This window comes from Eptatretus burgeri, chromosome 13 (genome assembly GCF_056783735.1).
Source record: "Eptatretus burgeri isolate ZD-2024b chromosome 13, Ebu_testis_v1, whole genome shotgun sequence".
Lineage (NCBI taxonomy): Eukaryota > Metazoa > Chordata > Myxini > Myxiniformes > Myxinidae > Eptatretus > Eptatretus burgeri.
The window spans coordinates 62,808,120-62,828,446 of NC_140973.1; the positions used below are offsets into that span (position 1 = coordinate 62,808,120).

Genomic DNA, 20,327 nt, shown 5'->3' on the forward strand with positions numbered 1-20,327 from the left:
AGTACCAGTGTACTGGTCCCGGTGTATGCCCTGGTTAGAATAGGTGTACCATATCCCTGTGTGTCGTCAGAGGCGACCAGGGTTGGCGTCAGGAAGGGCATCTGGCGTAAAACATTGCCTCAAGAAAAAGCCCAACCCCTGCATAGCAGGGAAAAATGGTTGTAAAAACGGCCATTTTTTTTTCAACCAAGTAAATCGATTAATTATTAGCTTTCAAACGGTACCATTTTTATTATTCTACTAAAGCAGGAACCGCAACATTAAAGCTCAAGGTCCTGCTATTTCTTCAACTGTGGAAAGACGAGCGATTAAAACAGGCATCTTGAAGATTCATTGAACATATCTGGAGCCCAATAGTGTCTGTGGATGACCTCTTGCAGTTGGGTTACATGTTTCTAGGAGGTTGGTGGCAGGATTTGCACTCCGATCACATTAAAACACTTCATTCTGCAAAACACTAAAAAAAAGAACCGCAAACAAAAAGAAACAACCCACTCCATGGGAGTACCTCCTGCACAGTTGCCCTTTGCAGGGCAGCTTACAGGGTGATGGGATTGTGGAAAAGCCTTCAGGGCCCCCATTCTTTAATGATAGGAGAAAAAGCATGGGGTAACCTTCATGAGTTGGATTATGGAAGTGTGTGAAAGGTCCACCAGGTCGCCCACCAGACGGCACCAGACGGCGGATCTCCTTGGGTTAAACTGAGGTAGTCCCTTCAGGTGGTTGCCTGGAATGTCTCATCCCTAAGAGAGGATGATCACCTGTCTCTGCTATCAAATGAGCTCCAGCATTTGAACATCGGTATGGCAGCACTCTCTGAGGTTTGGAGACCAGATAGTGGTGAGAACATGGCGGGTGGTTACACCGACTACTGGTCTGGTCACTCTGATGGTTACCATGCCCAAGGAGTGTGTCCAATAAGCTGACTACCATGATAATTGAGGTAACACAGGTCAACAAGTGCACTATGAGACTGAGGATTTATCACTCAGGTCAGGTCAGGTATGGGAGCATGCACTGGAGCAACACGTCGCTGTGTTTATGTTCTGCCGGTACTCCAGGGGCCTCAGTCTGGCCATCCCCCAGAAGGACGCCGGGCCCATCCCCATCTCCTTGAGATGCTGATCAAATTGCTGCATCCATGAGGCACGTGGTCAGCCCATTGGCCTACCCCACTCACAAGGCTCCCTCGCTGAGAGCATCTGGTCAGCAGGATCAGCGTCAGGAAAACGAGCCACATGTCCATACAGTCACAGCTGACGCTCATGGACTATGTAGGTAACAAATCTCATTTTAGTCTCTCTCGGCAACCGCTCATTGGACACAAAGTCTGACTAGCGATAGCCAAAGAGTCTCTGAAAAGACTCGGTACCAAAGGAATAAAGTAGCCATCTCAGATCCCTGGTCCACGAGGCCAAGTCTTATGTGTAGAGCAAGACTGGAAGCGCCAAGGACTTGAAGACTCGGACTTTCGTCCTCCTGCACAGGTATCGGCAGCACCACACTCCACGATCCAGTGAATCCATGACTCCCTCGGTCCGAACCAGACATTTATTGACCTCTCGCTCACGCCAGCAGATACATGAATATCACTGCCAAGGAAAGTGAATCTCTCCGTGACCTCAACATCCTCACCACAAACGGGTACAGACAAGAAAGCAGCATCCAAGATGTCATTGAAAGCCTGGATCTTAGTTTTAACCCAGGAAGCCCGTAATCCCAGCGACTCTGACACCTCATTCAGCACATTGAGGGCCCCAAAATGATATCCAGAGTCTCTGCAAAGATGACTGAATCATCTGCAAAATCAAGGTCAGAGATCTTGACATTCCCAAACGATGCACCGCAGCTTGATCTCTCCGACATCCTCCCCAGAATCCAGTCCATACAAGCGCTGAAAAGTGTGGAGAACAGTACACACCCCTGACAAACTCCAGGAGCAAGTGGAAATAAGTCGGAGATGGTATCACCACATCTCACAGCACTCTCAGTAACACAGTATAGTTCAGACATCAGATTCATCAATTTTGATGGCACCCCATGAAGACCAAAAATCTTCCAGAGGTTTATTTCACATGTGTGGTTCTTGGTATTGTATCATAATTCACTACTCTTTCCTTCTTCCAAAGGCTGTTTTCAATTTGGCATGCGTGTTCGTGATCCATCAATAGTCCTTTTTTTTTTTTACACCTTCAGTGCCAATTCACCCCAACTCCTTAAATCTACCTCCTCCTAACCACTCACCTGTTCTCCCCTCTACTTACCCCTCCCATCTTGCCCCTTATCCTACCGCCACTCTTGGCACCTCTTCACTGTCTTCTGCTTCAGTATAAGCTCCTCCTCTGTTGTCCCAAAGTGTGTGGTGTTCTAACATCTGTGGGCTCCATTCTTACCGAAGATATTTTCCTCTCTCAATCAATACACTCATCACCACAAACATGCTCCTTCCTTCCTCTCAGCACACCTCCCCCTCTTCCCAACCCCTCAAATCTTGTACCTGCCTGCTCACTTCTTCACCATACCTCGACCAAGTCTAATTCTTCCCCTCTACTCACCTCTCCCATCGCCCTCCTGCACCTTGGCTGTGCCTGATCTCATTGTCTTCCCTGCCTCTCAAAGCTTCACTCTCAATCCTTCCTCACAAAGCAACCTTCACACTCTCCCACCTCCAAGCTTCCCTCTCACCTTTTTCAAAAATTCCCCACTCACCCTTCTTCCACAACTCTCCCCCTCAGCCTTCTCCCTCAACTCTCCCCTCACTCTTCTCCCTCCAATCTTCCCCTCACCCCCTCCCCAAAGTTGCCCCCCTACACCCTCTCTTCCAGCTCGTCACTCCAGCTCCTCTGCCCACTCTGTTATTACTTCCCACAGCACCATAACCCATCACCACCAAGCCTTTTCTCCTCCTCATCCAGCCGTCTCCCTAAGCTCTGCTACAATCCCCCACACTCTTTCAATAACTCTCCTAACCTCCCCCACCACCTCCTCCCTCCCTTTCCCCTCCCCTCCACTGCACCCAAAACCTCCTCCCCTGGGTGTGGCTGGGTGTGGGTACCTCTCTCATCTGCCATGGCACTTCAGCAAAAGACTTCTATGACTCATTGGGACTGACACAATCTGTCAACTTCCCGACCCGGATCTCAACCAATGGTACTCCATCTCTTCTGGATTTGATTTTGACCAATTCCCCTGAAAATATCTGTTGTTCTTCCTCCGATCCAATCGGTTCATCTGCCCATGTGCTTGTCAAAGTAGACATCTCTCTGGCTGCTATTAGAGAACCACCTCAGCACCGTTGAGCCTGGCATTTCACTCAGGCCGACTGGCAGCAACTTCAAGCAGCCAAACTTCTAGACTGGTCTCGCATCTCTACTTTCTCCGACATCAAGTCATCCTGGGAATTATTTCATGTAAACTTGTTCTCTCTCATGCACAGATTTATCCCCTCTCGTCTTCAGTTTTCCTACTCTTTCTTCCTCCCGCCTACGGTACACTGAAGAGCTGTTGGCTAGGCAGTTGTCCTGAAACAACTTGCCTTCACCTCATGGAAGGGCTAATCCAACTGAAGACAATCTCAGTTCCTTCAACAAAGCTCATAACAAGTGTGTGTGTGCCCTCAGGAGAGAAAGAAAACAACATCTTTCCAATCTCAAGTCTGAACCCTCAAACATGTCTCCCTCCTCGAAATCCTGGTGACATCTAGTTAAGTCTGTTTCTGGTGGATGTTCCCCCTCAATCCCCCCCCCTTACCTCAAATGGCCGCACAGCTGACATGACACGTGAAAAGGCTGAATGCGGAAAGTCCGTGTTTGTATCTAAATCTTGTGTCCCAAACCCATCTCTTTCTGTACCCACCTTACCCAGTTGTTCCTGGACTCTGTATTCTTTTCTCCTGACAAGGCGGAGAGTTTGCTGTCAAACCTCGACTCAGATTATGCGACCGGTCCAGACAGCATCAGCCCACGAGTCCTAAAAACCTGCTCTGGTGCTCTGGTGCTCTTGCTCACCCTCTCTCCGTTCTATTCACCCTCTCATTTACTCAAGGTCATCTGCCATCTGATTTGAAATCAGCAAACATTACCGCTCTACATAAAAAAGGTGCAAAAACCGACCCTGCAGCTACAGACCAATCAGCCTTCTTCCAATCATCAGCAAGGTTATGGAATCCATCATCGCTCCAGACATTAAATCCTTCCTCTTCTCCAATGGCTTGATTTCCGATCATCAATTTGGTTTCAGACTAGGTCACTCTACCCTGGATATGCTGCTTCTGCTCTCCCAACAATGGATGGATATCCTCCATGCCAGACATGAAATCGCAGCCATCTCCCTAAACATATAATGCACCTTCGATACAGTCTGGCACCCTGCCCTGCTCAACAAATTCTCTTCCTATGGTATTCAAGGACATCATCACTCATGGCTCGCAGACTTCTCCTATCGCAGCCAATGTGTGGCCATTAATGGAGTCCTCTCATCCCCTCTTCCTGTCCAGGCTGGAGATCCTCAAGGCAGTGTTCTGGGCCCTGTTCTTTTTCTGGTTTTCATCAATGATCTCTCTGACTCTCTGGAAAATCCTCTTTATCTCTTTGCTGATAACTCCACCCTCTGCCGGACCATCTGTCATCCCTCAAATCGGCAAGCAGCAGCCGCTTCATTCTCTGCAGATCTGGATAAAACTACAAGCTGGTCCAACACGTAGAACATGTCTTTCAATCTGGACAAATATCACACTCTCACTTTGTTTCTCCAAAAGGACCATTTGGAAACCCCCCCCCCCCAATATACTTCTCAACGATACTCTTGCTTGAAGAAGTCCTTCCATTCAAGCTTCTGGGTCTCACTGTCTGCCATGATCTTTCCTGGGAAAGCAACATTTCCAAGCTGGCCTCCAAAGTCAGTCGCCAACTTAGCATCCTCCATCGTGAGAAGTCCTTCCTTGGCACACCTGAGCTCCTGACCACGTAAAGAGCTTTCGTCGGCAGCCTGATGGAGTACTGCTCTCCCCTCTGGGCTGGTGCTCCCGCCTGACCTTTCTCGGCTTCACGCTGTGGAAACCAAGGCATTTAGGATCATTGGTATCTCCCGTGATGAGGCTGTCTTTGGGTCTCTCACTCTCACAGCAGGCAGATCAGTGGTCTTTCTGTCTTCTACCACCTCCTCTCCAGCCTCTGTCCACCCCCCCCCCCCACCCCTTGCTCTGTATGAGATACATTTGATTCAGTGTTCATTCAGTGTTGTATATACATACAAACATACATCCTGGATGCATCATCTGATGGCACTTGTGGGAGCGAAGTACAATGTGGCCTCATCAGTCACAGTCAGTGGGGCATCAAGTGCCAGTGTAATAAATATATGCATGTATATGTATATATATATATATACAGGGTGGCCTGACAGTCTCTTTACCCTTCCCAGTGAAGCATTGTTCTTGAACTCTTTTAATATACAGGTTTTATTGTACAGGACTTACAATAATTAATTTGTCATTGTATTTGTATGTGCTCCATCATTCTTCTGAGTCAGTGTTTCCGTATACTATGGTGGGCGAGGGGGCGAGGGCAGAGGGGAAGGGACGGAGGGAAGTGCGGGAAATTTATCAGGGGTAAAGTAACTTTCGGGCTACCATATATATATATATATATATTTCGGCACGCCCCTTTCTTTGTTCCACCATCAGATTTTTGTTACTGCATGAAATGAAACAAGCTTTGACATATATAGTAATATTATTGTCTTCCTTAAGAGGCTCCTCAAAATTCGTTTTGATGATTATGATAGTTAAACAGTTCATGTTCTCCATTTGCAAAATGGGAGGAATTATTGCACAAAAAAGAAATAAAAATGTTTCCCATTTTTTAGAGGACCACTAAGATGAGTTCAGCTCATAGAATCACGCTCCATTTGGGGAGAAAACAGTTGAGTTCATACCTGACTGATTTGCACTTTCCATGTGCCGGAGTTTCTTAATGAAACCATGACTTTCTGACCAGCTAAAATCTACAAGATATGAATATGTAGACGAAACTGATCCAGCCTTCTGGATCACTTTAAAGTAGGGTGCTCTGTAATTTTAATGCGCTCTATGGATCCCCCGGAACTCACGAATGGTACACGTTGTGTAGTCACTAAACTACGTGGTAATGTCATCGAAGTGGAAAACCTGAATGATAATCGATGGATAAAAATGATATAATATATTGTTTAAAATACATTCATGCTATCTGTCTTTTACCATATGTTGCCAGTGATGCCCGTCGAAGACGGGCACCTTTACTAGTATATATATATATATATATATATATATATATATATATATATATATATATATATATATATATATATATATATATAAATATATATATATATATATATATATATATATATATATATATATATATATATATATATATATATATATATATATATATATATATATATATATATATATATATATATATATATATATATATATATATATATATATATATATATATATATAAACATATATATATATATATATATATATATATATATATATATATATATATATATATATATATATATATATATATATATATATATATATATATATATATCTTTTCGACTCTTTTTGCCGACATAACCCAGAATTTATGGATTATTCCATGGACCAGATGTTATGTTGGCAATAAAAAAAAGTTTGTCCACTCGCTTTGCTTGTTTGTGCAAAGAAGAAGAGGAACACAAACTCGTCTCCCGATCACAGATGTTGATGAAGAGGATTCTGCAACAGCCTGAGGGGCACCGCCTCAGACTCTGCAACCTCCAACTGGAGAGCTGTACAGGCTCCTCCCACCTCAACCGTTGGGAGGTGATGATGCATCAGTAGAGAACATCCAATCGGAATTGACTTTGTTGATCGGTGTCTATTCGACTGCTATTCTTCCTAACCTCATTCACTTTGTGAGAATTTCCCCTGAAGAGAGCACAACGAAAAGCTTTGTGGTTTTCTTTTTAGTCTGTTTTATGGTAATGTCCTTCAAATGTCTCTGTTTATGTCTATATTGAAGTTTCGTCGTACCAAGCATCTTGTTAATATATATGTTGATGATGCATCCTCATCTGTGATTGGTGAGGATGCCAGATTGAGTCCCATAACAGCTATTGCTACACAATCTGGGACTGTTAAGTGCTATCTTACACATGGACCCTGTCACATGGAGAAACAAGTGCCATCTACCACCTACTGAGAATTCCTGATTCGAAGAAAACCGTCTCAAGCCCCAGTCCCCATCACGGACGGGGCTCAGCAGTTTACCCAAGCATAACGGTGAAGGACATCATAGACCTGTTATTGCTCCATCTCACACAGCTTGCAGCTGCTCGTCCCTCGAACTTAGTCCGCCAGCCACACCAGAGTCGCAGAACGAGTTCGCGTGTCAGAGTCTCACTTTTATTATTGGAATCAACCTGACAGATCACCTCAACTAATAATGGCTATGCACCACCACCCACAGAATCATGAAAGAGCTCAGTTTGTAAATCCTTCTCATGTCTGGCCAAGGTGAGATTTTTCCTGAGAACTTCATTAATATATTATTAAAATCTTTATTTTATTTTTATCATTCAGAGACACGCATTCTTCAGCCATTGGTGAAAGGTCACAGTGGATAAAATGTCATGTGTTATGTTATCTTTCATGTTAAATATGTAGTGATTACATGTTTCAGCAGTGCAAAAGGAGGTGAGGCTTTATCATCAGAAACTTACCCACACTAGAAGGTGGAAGAGACAAACCCTTTTGAGTGTTTGCTGAAACAGGGATGGTGGTTGTTGCAGTCTCTGCTGCTTGGTGGGCCATTTCCTTCATGGAGAAAAGTTTGAACTCTTTAGATTGCGATCGGCTCAAAGAAGAACCGCGTGAGATACTGGGAGATTCCAGACGAAGAGTCTTTGAGTAATAGTGAACCTGCAACACACCACAGAAAACCAACAGTATAAGCTTGGTCATTGAGTATTACAAGAGTGGTTCAGATTTGATCGAGACTGTTCATGAAAGGCAGAGCGACTAACTTAGATCAATAATTTTAAGTAAATTTGTCTTTAAAGTGTTGGTGACCAAGAACCATAATTAAATAGTATGGTCCCTGCTTTAACTCATGTGCTGAAAATCAAGATGGCAGTAAAGTAAAATCAATAGGGTGGAAGAGTGAATCCTACAATTAATTTGCAATTGGTCACTGGGTTTGACAACAAAGCAATTATTATTACAGACCCTAGACATCAAATAGCTACATATATTGAACAAACTGTTTAAAATGGAGCACCTCACCACCATTAGAGCATTTAAATTGTATCAGACGTGGCAAAAAACAGCTTGGCAAAACAAAAAACAGCTTGCCGACGATGACAGAAGACGCCATTTGCATTTTTTCCATCTCCCTCCTGATCCCGTTTAGAATACCGAGTGGGCACAGGCAACTTGCTAGTAATTATTCACTTTCTTGTAAACAAAACATCAAAATAGTTGGAATATACTTATGATTGACTTCACAGCATGGGGGCAATTCCCTGTTGAGCTATCTGCATTAAAGAACAGATGCACTGGGTTTTTTTAATTTAATTTTTTTTGACTAATGAGGCTAAGATGAAATGTTCTGAAAGGACCACACACACACACACACACACACACACACACACACACACACACACACACACACACACACACACACACACACACACACACACACACACACACACACACACACACACACACCAAACCTATGTACAGACAGATAAACAAACAAACAAGCAGTCATAGACTGGTACTGACGAAATCGTCAACTTCACCTCTGAGCTTGTCTAATAAAAGCTGTCTCTGGAGAAGGTAGTGACGCAAACCAGAAGTTTCTACGATGATTCTGTACCAAACCTCTCATAAAACATCAAATTTTTACCAGAATTTCGACAACCGAGTGTTAAGCATACTTAACCGTTACCAAAATTGAAGACAGGATTGAAATTGACTTTAAAACGGGCACGTAATGCCGTGTGTTACAATCCCCCTCATTAGCATAATCTTCAGTTAAGCCTCAGATACACACCCGACATAAATCTCATAAAACATCCGATTTTTACCAGAATTTCGACAACCGAGTATTAAGCATATTTAGCCATTACCAAAAGTGAAAACGGGATTGAAATTGACTTTAAAACAAGCACGTAATGTCGTGTGTTACAATCCCCCTCATTAGCATAATCTTCAGTTAAGCCTCAGATACGACACCCGACATAAATCTCATAAAACATCCGATTTTTACCAGAATTTCGACAATCGAGTATTAAGCATACTTAACCGTTACCAAAAGTGAAAACAGAATTGCGATCCGAGTTAAAACGAACTCGTAACGTTGACCAAAGCAAAAAGCTACATTTCTCCACGCAATATTTAATATTATTTTATCAAAGTCACAAAACCGTAATATTCGGCCATCCACCAACCATCTTTACATAATCCGACGGCTTAGCGAGTCCGGCATGCGACGATAACCTTTATTGGGATAAAAAAAAAATGACTTTTAAACACCATCTTTATCGAAAACACCGTCAGCGCGCACACGCAAAACCTTTACGTGACTCAACGCCGCGTCTGCTTGAGCGCGCTGCACCAAGTGACGAGCCGTGACGCGGCGAGTGAAATATTTTTTTATACAATCTTAAAACGTCTCCAAAACATCCGATTTTTACCAGAATTTTGACAACGGAGTGTTAAGCGTCCTAAGCGATCGCAAAAACCGAAGACAAAATTAAAATCGAAGTTAAAACGAACTCGTAACGTCGATCGAAGCAAAAATACTCCATTTCTCCACATGAATTTACAGAATTATGTTTGACCTCACTGTGACCTTGACCTTTGACCGATTTTGACCAAAATCTAATCAGCGCTAGCCATGGCCCTCCTGAATCACGTGGTGTAATTTGACATTGGTGGCTTCTTCCGTTCTCGAGTTATCGTGCCTACAAACAAACAAACACACACACAAACACACACACAAACAGAGGACGTAAGTCATCAATATACTTACAAAATCTTTGGATTTCGTAAGTAACAAAAAAAAAATCAATCAAACAAATTTGACCTAAAAATAATTGGTGGTTGAATTCATTGAGCAAATATGAAACTCCTCTTCAAATTTCAAGTGAATTGGATGAAAATTGACAATTTTAGAATTTGGCCTATGTTGACCTTTTGGCCAATGTGGACCTACAAAATGATTGGTGTTTGAATTAAGTGACCTGAAATATATATTCTCTTAAAATTTCAAGTCAATCGGATGAAATTTGAGGATATTAGAAATGCCACCTGAGTTGTTGACATTGGGACTATGTGGACATTTCGATCTTGGTTGACCACAAAAATAATTGGCTGGTTTAATTCAGTGACCAAATATGCAACTCCTCTTCAAATTTCAAGTCAATCGGATGAAATTTGACAATTTTAGAAAGTTGGCCGATGAACTTTTGGCCTCAGTTGACCTCAAAAATAATTGGTGGTTGAATTCAGTGACCTGATTTGCAAATCCTCTTCAAATTTCAAGTCAATGAGATGAAAATTGAGGATTTTAGAAATACCTGCTAAATTATTGACCTTGGGACTATGTTGACCTTTTGGTCCATGTTGACCCCAAAATAATTGGCTAGTTGAATTCAGTGACCTGAAGTATAAACCCTCTTCAAATTTCAAGTCAATCGGATGAAAATTGAGGATTTTAGAAATCTCTTTTAAGTTGTTGACCTTTGGTCTATATTGACCTTTTTACCACAAAAACAATAGTATTGTTGCCTATGACAAACTCCACCATGTGGTGAAGTTTCGTGAAGATTGGTTTAAAATTGCGACCTGTAGGTGACAAACAGACAGACAAAGACAGACAGACAGGCAGAATAATAAAATCGACGAACCAATAATCTTGAAAAAATCTTCGATTTTGCAAGTAACAAGAAAAAGAGCAATCAGAGGGTCTTCTTTTGAGTGGCGGATTTTTATTGGTTTTGGGGTAAATCCAATATGGCTGCCACACGACATGACCTATGACCTCGTAATTATCATTAATACATTCTACATGAATAATTCTACATTCTACATTCTCCAAAATACATTCACACCAATGGTGAAAACTGTCTCAATCTGACAAGCGGTTGCGGAGAAAACACAAAAGTTCTGTGCGGACAGATACAGACAAACAGACGGACCCAAATGCAATACCCTCACCTTCGGCAAGGGGAATCAGCACAGACATACAGAAGTACGTCAGTATGGACGGACAACCCGAAAACATAATGCCTCCAGCGACTTCGTCAGGTGAGGAATAAATATTTTAATACAAGGTCTGAGGCTCGTAATGGAACACACACACACACACACACACACACACACACACACACACACACACACACACACACACACACACACACACACACACACACACACACACACACACACACACACACACACACACACACACACACACACACACACACACACAGCTTGGGGGAAGTGCTGTCATTTCTCGGAATACTCTGGGTACCAGCGACATCACAAGACTGGTGCCACTTCTCTCACCACACTCAGCGGAGCATTTCCTCAAGAGGAATTTCCTCTTCCAGATGGATGCCAAACTGATGGGGATTGTGTGTGCTTTATCCTTTCAAATGCTGTGCATCAAGCAAGAAGCAGCACGTACCATTTTTAAAACCTTTGCTATGACTTGTCAGGGTTTGAACCGCCGACCTCCAAGACTCGGTGCGGACACTCCACAATACACACTATCAAACTCGTTTAACCTGATAAACAAGCACAAACACTTTGGTAAATTGAATAAAACAAGGACAAAAGACATAAAATGTCATAGCCTCCATTGTTTTAGTAATTTTGCTGCACGGAGTTAAAGAGCTAGACCATATATATTTGCAACTAAAATGGTCGCCTGTCTACCCGTCGGCCATCTTTGATCAGATCACAAAATAAAATTCGGTGCAAATGTATGCCATTGTGTACTGTGTTTGTGCCTCGATTGAACAAAATCGGAACATGCATAATCCAAGAAATATTAAAGGGACGTGTTCGATACCGGGGGGTTTTTTAACAACGAAAATGGCTGCCAGTCTACCAGTCAGCCATCTTTGATCAGATCACAAAATAAAGTGAGGTACACGACACATGTATGCCATTGTCTGTTGTGCTTGTGCCAAGTTTGAACAAAATCAGACCATGTACTGTATGTCTGAGACATGGTTGGGGACACATGTAAGTAACAAAATGGCCACCAGTCGGCCATCTTGGATCTGATCTCGAAAAACAATGAGATGCATATGTAAGCCATTATTCATTACCTGTGTGCCAAGTTTGAACAACATCGGTGAAGACATGCCCGAGAAATGGTTGACGTGTTCGATACTGGGTTTTTTGGATTTTTTTTACAACTAAAATGGCAACCAGTCTACCAGCGGAAAAACACAACATGAATAAATGAGACAAACGGAAGAGATGATAAAAGCGAGATGAAGCATAGAGGTGGAGAAGAAGATAGTCCTCCATTGCAAAAGGTATTCCAGGCATGACACATGGGGGACACAAGGAAAAGGAGAACTTTCAAGGACAAACTTAAAACTAATACTCGTAAATTCACAAATATGTCATTGTCAGCAAATCACGGTGAGAGATATCGGAGCCGGCACGGCCGTCGGAATCTTAGAAAATAGCAGGCTGTCGAGGGTTCATTGAGAGTAGAAGAGCAAAACATAACATAGTCGGCAAAATGTGATCCGAGCGAAAAGGTGGCAATCGTGCCATGGGAGAACTACGTCCGAAATTCCAAAACCCGCAAAAGGAGATTGCAAACCAACAAGAGCATCCAGAACGTTTCGTTTCGAGATTTTAATTAACTCGAGGTTTTCCACTTGAAGGATCAGCTCGTAATTACTCAAACTCTCACATACACATTATAAATAAGGATTACTATTTGTGACAGCTTTTAGTGCGAGAAACTTTTCGTGTCATCACAGCAACAAACTAGAACAGCACTCGGGAGAGCACACGCTTCCGCCAGGCTGAACGGTTTATGTTTTGGATCACACTGATAGACCGGATCTGGATGAGGACCTGAACCAGAATTGATTGAGGTTGTTCTCGTCACCTAACCAACTCATCCACCTAGTTTTGTCATAACTCATCCAGAACTTTTTGAGATATCGTGCGATATATCGTTTTTCACCCCATCTCTCAATGGCGAAGATTCACTGAAAAAAATTGAGTCGCCGGATGCAGATCTTCACCAAAATCTAATCAATTCGTTCTCATCACACACCCAACCTCTCCACCAAATTTTGTCTGAATCCATCTCCAACTTTTTGAGACATCCTGTTCACAGACAGACAAAAACAAATAGACAGGGGTGAAAATATAACCTCCACCCACCTTCAGTGGCAGAGCTATTGTCTACAGAATACCATTTTGTTGCTGATAAATGCAAAACACTGTGGAAGTTGCTTTTATAATTTTTAATATCTCTGAACTGCTCATCATGCCTGGTGTTGGCTTAATGGTTAGGGTGGTGGGCTTGGGATCCAAGGATCCGGAGTTCAAATCCCACTCTGCTGTTGAATTAATACCAGGTGGGGTTGACTCTGCCTGTCATCCTTCCGAGGTCAGCAAAATGAGTGCCAGCTTGCTGGTATCCTGCATCGGAGTGGTGACCTGTCCAGGATTGTGCCCAACAGCCAAGGAGACTGCTTAGGCAGCACCAACACTGCATAGAGTATGATTCCAATGGATGGATGGAGTTAGTTTAAATGGCAGTTAGTTGAAATGGCCAGCCATTTAACACGGAGAAAGGAACCTTCACACTTTGATGATGGAGCCATTAAACCGATGTTTAATTTTACCATGATATTCATGATCAAAAATCAAATACTGTATAAACTTATATTATACCATGATAAACATTCCATATTGGCTGTCTTTATTATGATTTATTTAGAATTTAATGATTCCACATCCAACGTTCACGTTAGCATTTGGGGGGAGAGGGGGGGGGGAGTTCTAAGCACGATAAATGTGAGGGCTATCAACATTATCTTGTTATTCAGATAACACTCGGATGAAGGCAGACTTTAATAACGTGTATAAAAAATGTTAATCTTTCTTTGTTTTACAGTAAGGAGCTAAGTCCATGAACATAACTTGTTCCAAGGTGAAAGCACAGACAAATCCCCAAGGTGAAAATAATAAAAAGACTTGAGAATTTTGGATATTGAGCCATCCATACAACAAGCATCCATCTAAGGAGGTTATTTCCAAAGTTTGTATTTGTAACAAGATTTATTGAGCAGAAGTGAAAGCAGTACCCTCCACTCTACATCCTACACCCACCCTGAAGTTCATTGCATTTTTACCAGTTACAGCGAGGTGATCGTCTGCGCTCAGAGGACGCAGACACGTATACATGGCCTCCGATATCTCGTCCACAATCTCAGACCGATATCCTCACAAAGGTTCCTTCACCATCTCATACCAGAAGTAACCGCATAGTAACGGATGAGGAGAAAGAGGTGAGTGTGGAAGAACCTCATAACTCCACTGTCCGGCACTCGGATTGCACGTCATGCTGGTGATGATGTTCTGTGTCATCGACGAGGAAATTCATGCCATCGTGCAGCAATTCCGGTCGTTTCCGATCCAACACTGAACACTACTGTGGGGGAGCAGGGGTGAGGTGTAAATACCTTTGCATAACACACTCTGCTCACAGTCTGATTCTGAGGCACACGATGGTCGAGCACAAGGCAGGATGTGCATCACCTTCAGTGCTCTTTGGATAAAGGAGGAAGTTTACTTCTTGGGGACTGGTGACCACGATTCAACGCTTTGCTTCTTCGACTGAGGATCAAATTAATTCATCCATTTTTTATCTCTCGTCAATTTGTTCTGCAGGGATAGGTCACCCTTGCTTTGCTTGCACTGCAGATGAGTTGTGCACCTCATCATGCATATAGACACCTCATCATTATTGATAACATGTGGAACCCATTTTACAAAAATCTTCCTCTTGCACTTTTTCTGTCTATCTGCGAAATGTGCTTGCAGAGGAAATGTCTGCTTCCTGTACAATTCCGTTACCAGTAATGCTTTGATTCTGCCTTAGAAATGGCATCAACCCTCTGAACATGTTCTTCATCAGTCGAAGTGGTTTTTCGGGCTTCACTTGCACCCTCTTCAATGTACTCACGACTATCATCGAGGATATCAACAAGCTTCGGTGTAGTTTCATATGAAGGGGAAAGGTCACCTCCATCACAGGCAAATAATTCTCCTGTGGAGGTTTTCCAAAGTCAATTAAACATAAAATTTCATTATTAAACACATACATAAGTTTGCGAAAACCTTGATCGTAATGTGCATCGGTCCATTGCTCACCTGTGATTAGTAGCAGTAACTGTCCATTACTGATGTCATTTGAGGAAGGTTGGCACTATATTCGACTCAACACAAAACCATTTCAAAAGCTGCAAGTGGGTTGACATAAGATGACACACTAAACTTTTGAAATGACCCTCCCCAGCAGGCACACGACGTCAGTATGAAAGATTCACGACGTCGGGAATCGGCCGCTTGGTTGTACAACCATATCACAACATGGTACAGCCGCAGTGCGATGATCCAAAACTTTTTTTTTTCTGCGTCATGTGTTTCCAGGGTGAGCACTTTGCCACATCGTGCCGTGTGTGGTTGTGTCTGCCTTTCACTGGAGGAGAGATCTGATTGGCTAATTGCTATTTCCGCATCACGAGCCGCCATTTGCAAGGTTTAGTTAAACTTGTGAACTTTCCCCTGTTTCTGAGTGTGGCAGAGACAATCCGCTTTAATCTGCAGAAGACTTTAGCTTTTTTAGTTAAAATTATCTTCCGCCATGATCATTTTTGGTAAGTATAATATTATAAATCGATTTTATGTCTTAGCTTTTGTTTTTGGAGGTTTTAAAGATCACAGAATCCATGATGTGTTCCTGTTACTGGTGTGATGGAATCTATATAGTTACATTCAATGGAAACTCTCCCGAGCCCGAGCCCTTCGGGCCACTCGATCGTGGTTTGAGCCTTGGACTCGGGAACGTTCATCTGACGATCGAATCCTCTGACACCCGATTTCATCCGTTTATCACGTTTCGCTGTCGCTGACATGGTCCTGATATGGCCTGACATGGCCCTGACATGGCCCTGACATGGCCCTGACATGGCCCTGACATGGCCCTGACATGGCCCTGACATGGCCCTGACATGGCCCTGACATGGCCCTGACATGGCCCTGATATGGCCCTGATATGGCCCTGACATGGCCCTGATATGGCCCCAATCGTGTGGAGAAATTGACGGTAAATAATCAATTCATTTTTCCGCGGCTCTGGTGAAAAAAACACACCGGTCTGTGGCAAATAAAGGGGAACTCTGTAAATATTACTTTGGACAAGTTTAATTGGTTCAGAACCTTTTTAAAATATATTTCTGGTGTGGATAATGCTTCGGCCATTCGGGTCCGACGGATTACCGCATTGTTCCGCAATGTAACAAATTTAAAGTTACACTGCCCTTAAAAAAACCTCCATTAATACTATTTTTTATAATATATTGTTTTTTATGTCCTCTTATAATGAGTTAGGCCAAACCAAAGGCAAAAGGAAAACAATTGTCAGTTATTGTTCGCCGAAAAATGTGGTTTTGTCATTAAAAAAAAAAATTAACCCTTTGGCCGCCGACAAACTGCCGCTTGTAACAATGAAGCCTTCATTGCGGTAGTTTGTCACTTGGGGAGTTGTTCAAGTTTTTCGGTGCACAATTGTTTTTCTTTAGTAAAATGGTTAAATCAAAAAAAAATGAAAATAACTTTATATTGTACAGAATAATATTAATTGAGGCTTTTTAAGGGCAGTGGAACTTAAAATTTGTTACAAGCTGCTTTGAACACTGGTGTACTAAATTGTTTTTATGTTCTAAAATAAGGGTGATGTCCACATACAATTTGTGTGGAAAGAATGGGAAGAGACCTTTCCGGAACCTGAATTTTTATAAAGTTGTCAGAGGTAATAAATTTTGCTAAATGACCGATTATAATGTGCATCACTTGAGCGTAATTGACATTGCAAGTCTTGTTTGATGATCATAAAGCCAAATATATACGAAGTGGAAATTCGTATTATTTTTCAGACGGTACCATGGCCAGTCAGCCGACAGCAACGGAGGCAGCTGTGGACACTGCCGTATCACAACATTTGAAATATGCCCTTGATCGGTGTGGAGGTGGGGGCAGGAACAAGCCCTCATCTATCTATAATTCCAGCAGTGTGTGTATGTGTGTATGTGTGTATGTGTGTATGTGTGTATGTGTGTATGTGTGTATGTGTGTATGTGTGTGTGTGTGTGTGTGTGTGTGTGTGTGCGTGCGTGCGTGCGTGCGTGCGTGCGTGCGTGCGTGCGTGCGTGTGTGTGTGTGCGCTGTTTCTTGACAACCACTGGTCCGATCTAATTGAAACTTGCCAGCTATATTGCTGGGGACCTGAGTGTGTGCCTTTTCAAGGTTTGATATTAATCAGACAAGTGCTTCCCAAGTTATGGCCATTTATTTACCAAACCAACTACGTAGGCGTGGCCGATGGGGAAGAGATCCTCAGCCACGTTCCCCATTACGGGTTACAACGTACGGACTTCCGGATAGTGATGACTTACTGTATTCTCATAATTTCTCGATTTCTTATGCGCATTTATAGATAAACACAATGCCCCAATCCAGTCGTCATTTACGAGAGCGAAGGAATGGCCTGTGTATTTGTTTGAAAGTTGTTGGGTTTTTTTTTGCACGTACGGACACGTACTAGTGTAATAATAACGAGTAACAGCAACACGCTGTGCCAGCCATCCACGTCCTTGATTATTAAGAATTTGCAGCATAGTTAATTGCAATGTTGTATGTTGGAAACCCAGCCTAAGTTTACATTGTGAAAATATTTACATGTACTTTTATGCAGAATGAAGTTATTTTATTTTCTTGTGAAATTAAGATTGAAAACACCCAACAAATTAATTTTTTTGTGCTTTGGAATTATTTATGTGAGATTCATTCAAAATTATGTTTTCATACTTAATGATGTTACATTTATATTTTTTCTTTGTTTATATATATATATATATATATATATATATATATATATATATATATATATATATATATATATATATATATATATATATATATATATATATATATATATATATGGTCTCATTGATTTGCCTGATTGTAATTCAGTTTTATATAATTTTATGCACTGTTCATATCATGTCAAGTATCATCTGTTTAAGTCTTTTTGCATCTCATTCTATTGATGCCCGCTGTGGGACATAACAAGTAAAAATATTTCTAAATTATATACAGTGGGGAGAACAAGTATTTGATACACTGCCGATTTTGCAGGTTTTCCCACTGACAAAGCACGTAGAGGTAGGTAATTTTTTTATCATCGGTGCACTTCAAATGTGAAAGATGGAATGTAAAACAAAAATCCTGAAAATCACATTGTATGATTTTAAAAGAATTAATTTGCATTTTATTGCATGAAATAAGTATTTGATACATCAGAAAAACAGAACTTAATATTTGGTACAGAAACCTTTGTTTGCAATTACAGAGATCAGACGTTTCCTGTGGTTCTTAACCAGGTTTGCACAAACTGCAGCAGGGATTTTGGCCCACTCCTCCATACAGATCTTCTCCAGATCCTTCAGGTTTCGGGGCTGTCGCTGGGAAACACAGACTTTCAGCTCCCTCCAAAGATTTTCTATTGGGTTCAGGTCTGGAGACTGGCGAGGCCACTCCAGGACCTTGAGATGCTTCTTACAGAGCCACTCCTTAGTTGCCCTCGCTGTGTGTTTCGGGTCGTTGTCATGCTGGAAGATCCAGCCATGCCCCATCTTCAATGCTCTTGTTGAGGGAAGGAGGTTTTTGGCCAAGATCTCACGATACATGGCCCCATCCATCCTCCCCTCAATACGGTGCAGTCGTCCTGTCCCCTTTGCAGAAAAGCATCCCCAAAGAATGATGTTTCCACCTCCATGATTTGTGGTTGGGATGGTGTTCTTGGGGTTGTACTCATCCTTCTTCTTCCTCCAAACACGGCGTGTGGAGTTTAAACCAAAAAGCTCTATTTTGGTCTCATCAGACCACATGACCTTCTCCCATTCCTCCTCTGGATCATCCAGATGGTCATTGGCAAACTTCAGATGGGCCTGGACATGCACTGGCTTGAGCAAAGGCACCTTGCGTTCGCTGCAGGATTTTAATCCATGACGGCGTAGTGTGTTACTTATGGTTTTCTTTGATACTGTCATGCCAGCTCTCTTCAGGTCATTGACCAGGTCCTGCCGTGTAGTTCTGGGCTGATCCCTCACCTTTCTCATGATCATTGAGGCTCCACGAGGTGAGATCTTGCATGGAGCCCCAGACCGAGGGAGATTGACTGTTATCTTGAACTTCTTCCATTTTCTAATAATTGTGCCAACAGTTGTTGCCTTCTCACCAAGCTGCTTGCCTATTGTTATGTAGCCCATCCCAGCCTTGTGCAAGTCTACAATTTTGTCCCTGATGTCCTTAGACAGCTCTCTGGTCTTGCCCATTGTGGAGAGGTTGGAGTCTGATTGATTGAGTGTGGACAGCTGTCTTTTATGCAGATAACGAGTTCAAACAGGTGCAGTTAATACAGGTAATGAGTGGAGAATGGGAGGGCTTCTTAAAGACAAAACTAACAGGTCTGTGAGAGCCAGAATTCTTACTGGTTGGTAGGTGATCAAATACTTATTTCATGCAATAAAATGCAAATTAATTAATTAAAAATCATACAATGTGATTTTCAGGATTTTTGTTTTAGATTCCGTCTTTCACAGTTGAAGTGTACCTATGATAAAAATTACAGACCTCTACGTGCTTTGTAAGTGGGAAAACCTGCAAAATCGGCAGTCTATCAAATACTTGTTCTCCTGACTGTATATCATGGAGAGATTCTGTCAGAAAGGTGTTTGACTTCCCAAGTGGGACCCATATTGTACTCTTTTACCAGTCATTGCTGAATTTCTCCCTATTGAATGTCAACTATTTTGTCATATAGAAAAATTTATTTGTGGTTCTTCGTCTTCTCATAATTCTTACCTGAGGTTGCTCAATTACGAATCTTGTAACAATGGGTAGTATGTTATCAGTAGCTAAAACTTTTAATTACATTTTATATAAATGTAAGTTATCG

At 42.1% G+C, this 20,327-nt stretch overlaps 1 protein-coding gene across 7 annotated transcripts in view; it reads right to left on the minus strand.

Moving 5' to 3' along the window:
* The window catches only part of BLTP1 (bridge-like lipid transfer protein family member 1), a 357,046-nt gene that overhangs the window by 62,332 nt on the left and 274,387 nt on the right, over positions 1-20,327 (minus strand). For all 7 annotated transcript variants that reach the window (XM_085852760.1, XM_085852755.1, XM_085852759.1 and 4 more), the window contains one exon: positions 7,756-7,954. In XM_085852760.1, the coding sequence (XP_085708886.1) occupies positions 7,756-7,954 (199 nt within the window). The remainder of the gene's footprint in view (positions 1-7,755; positions 7,955-20,327) is intronic.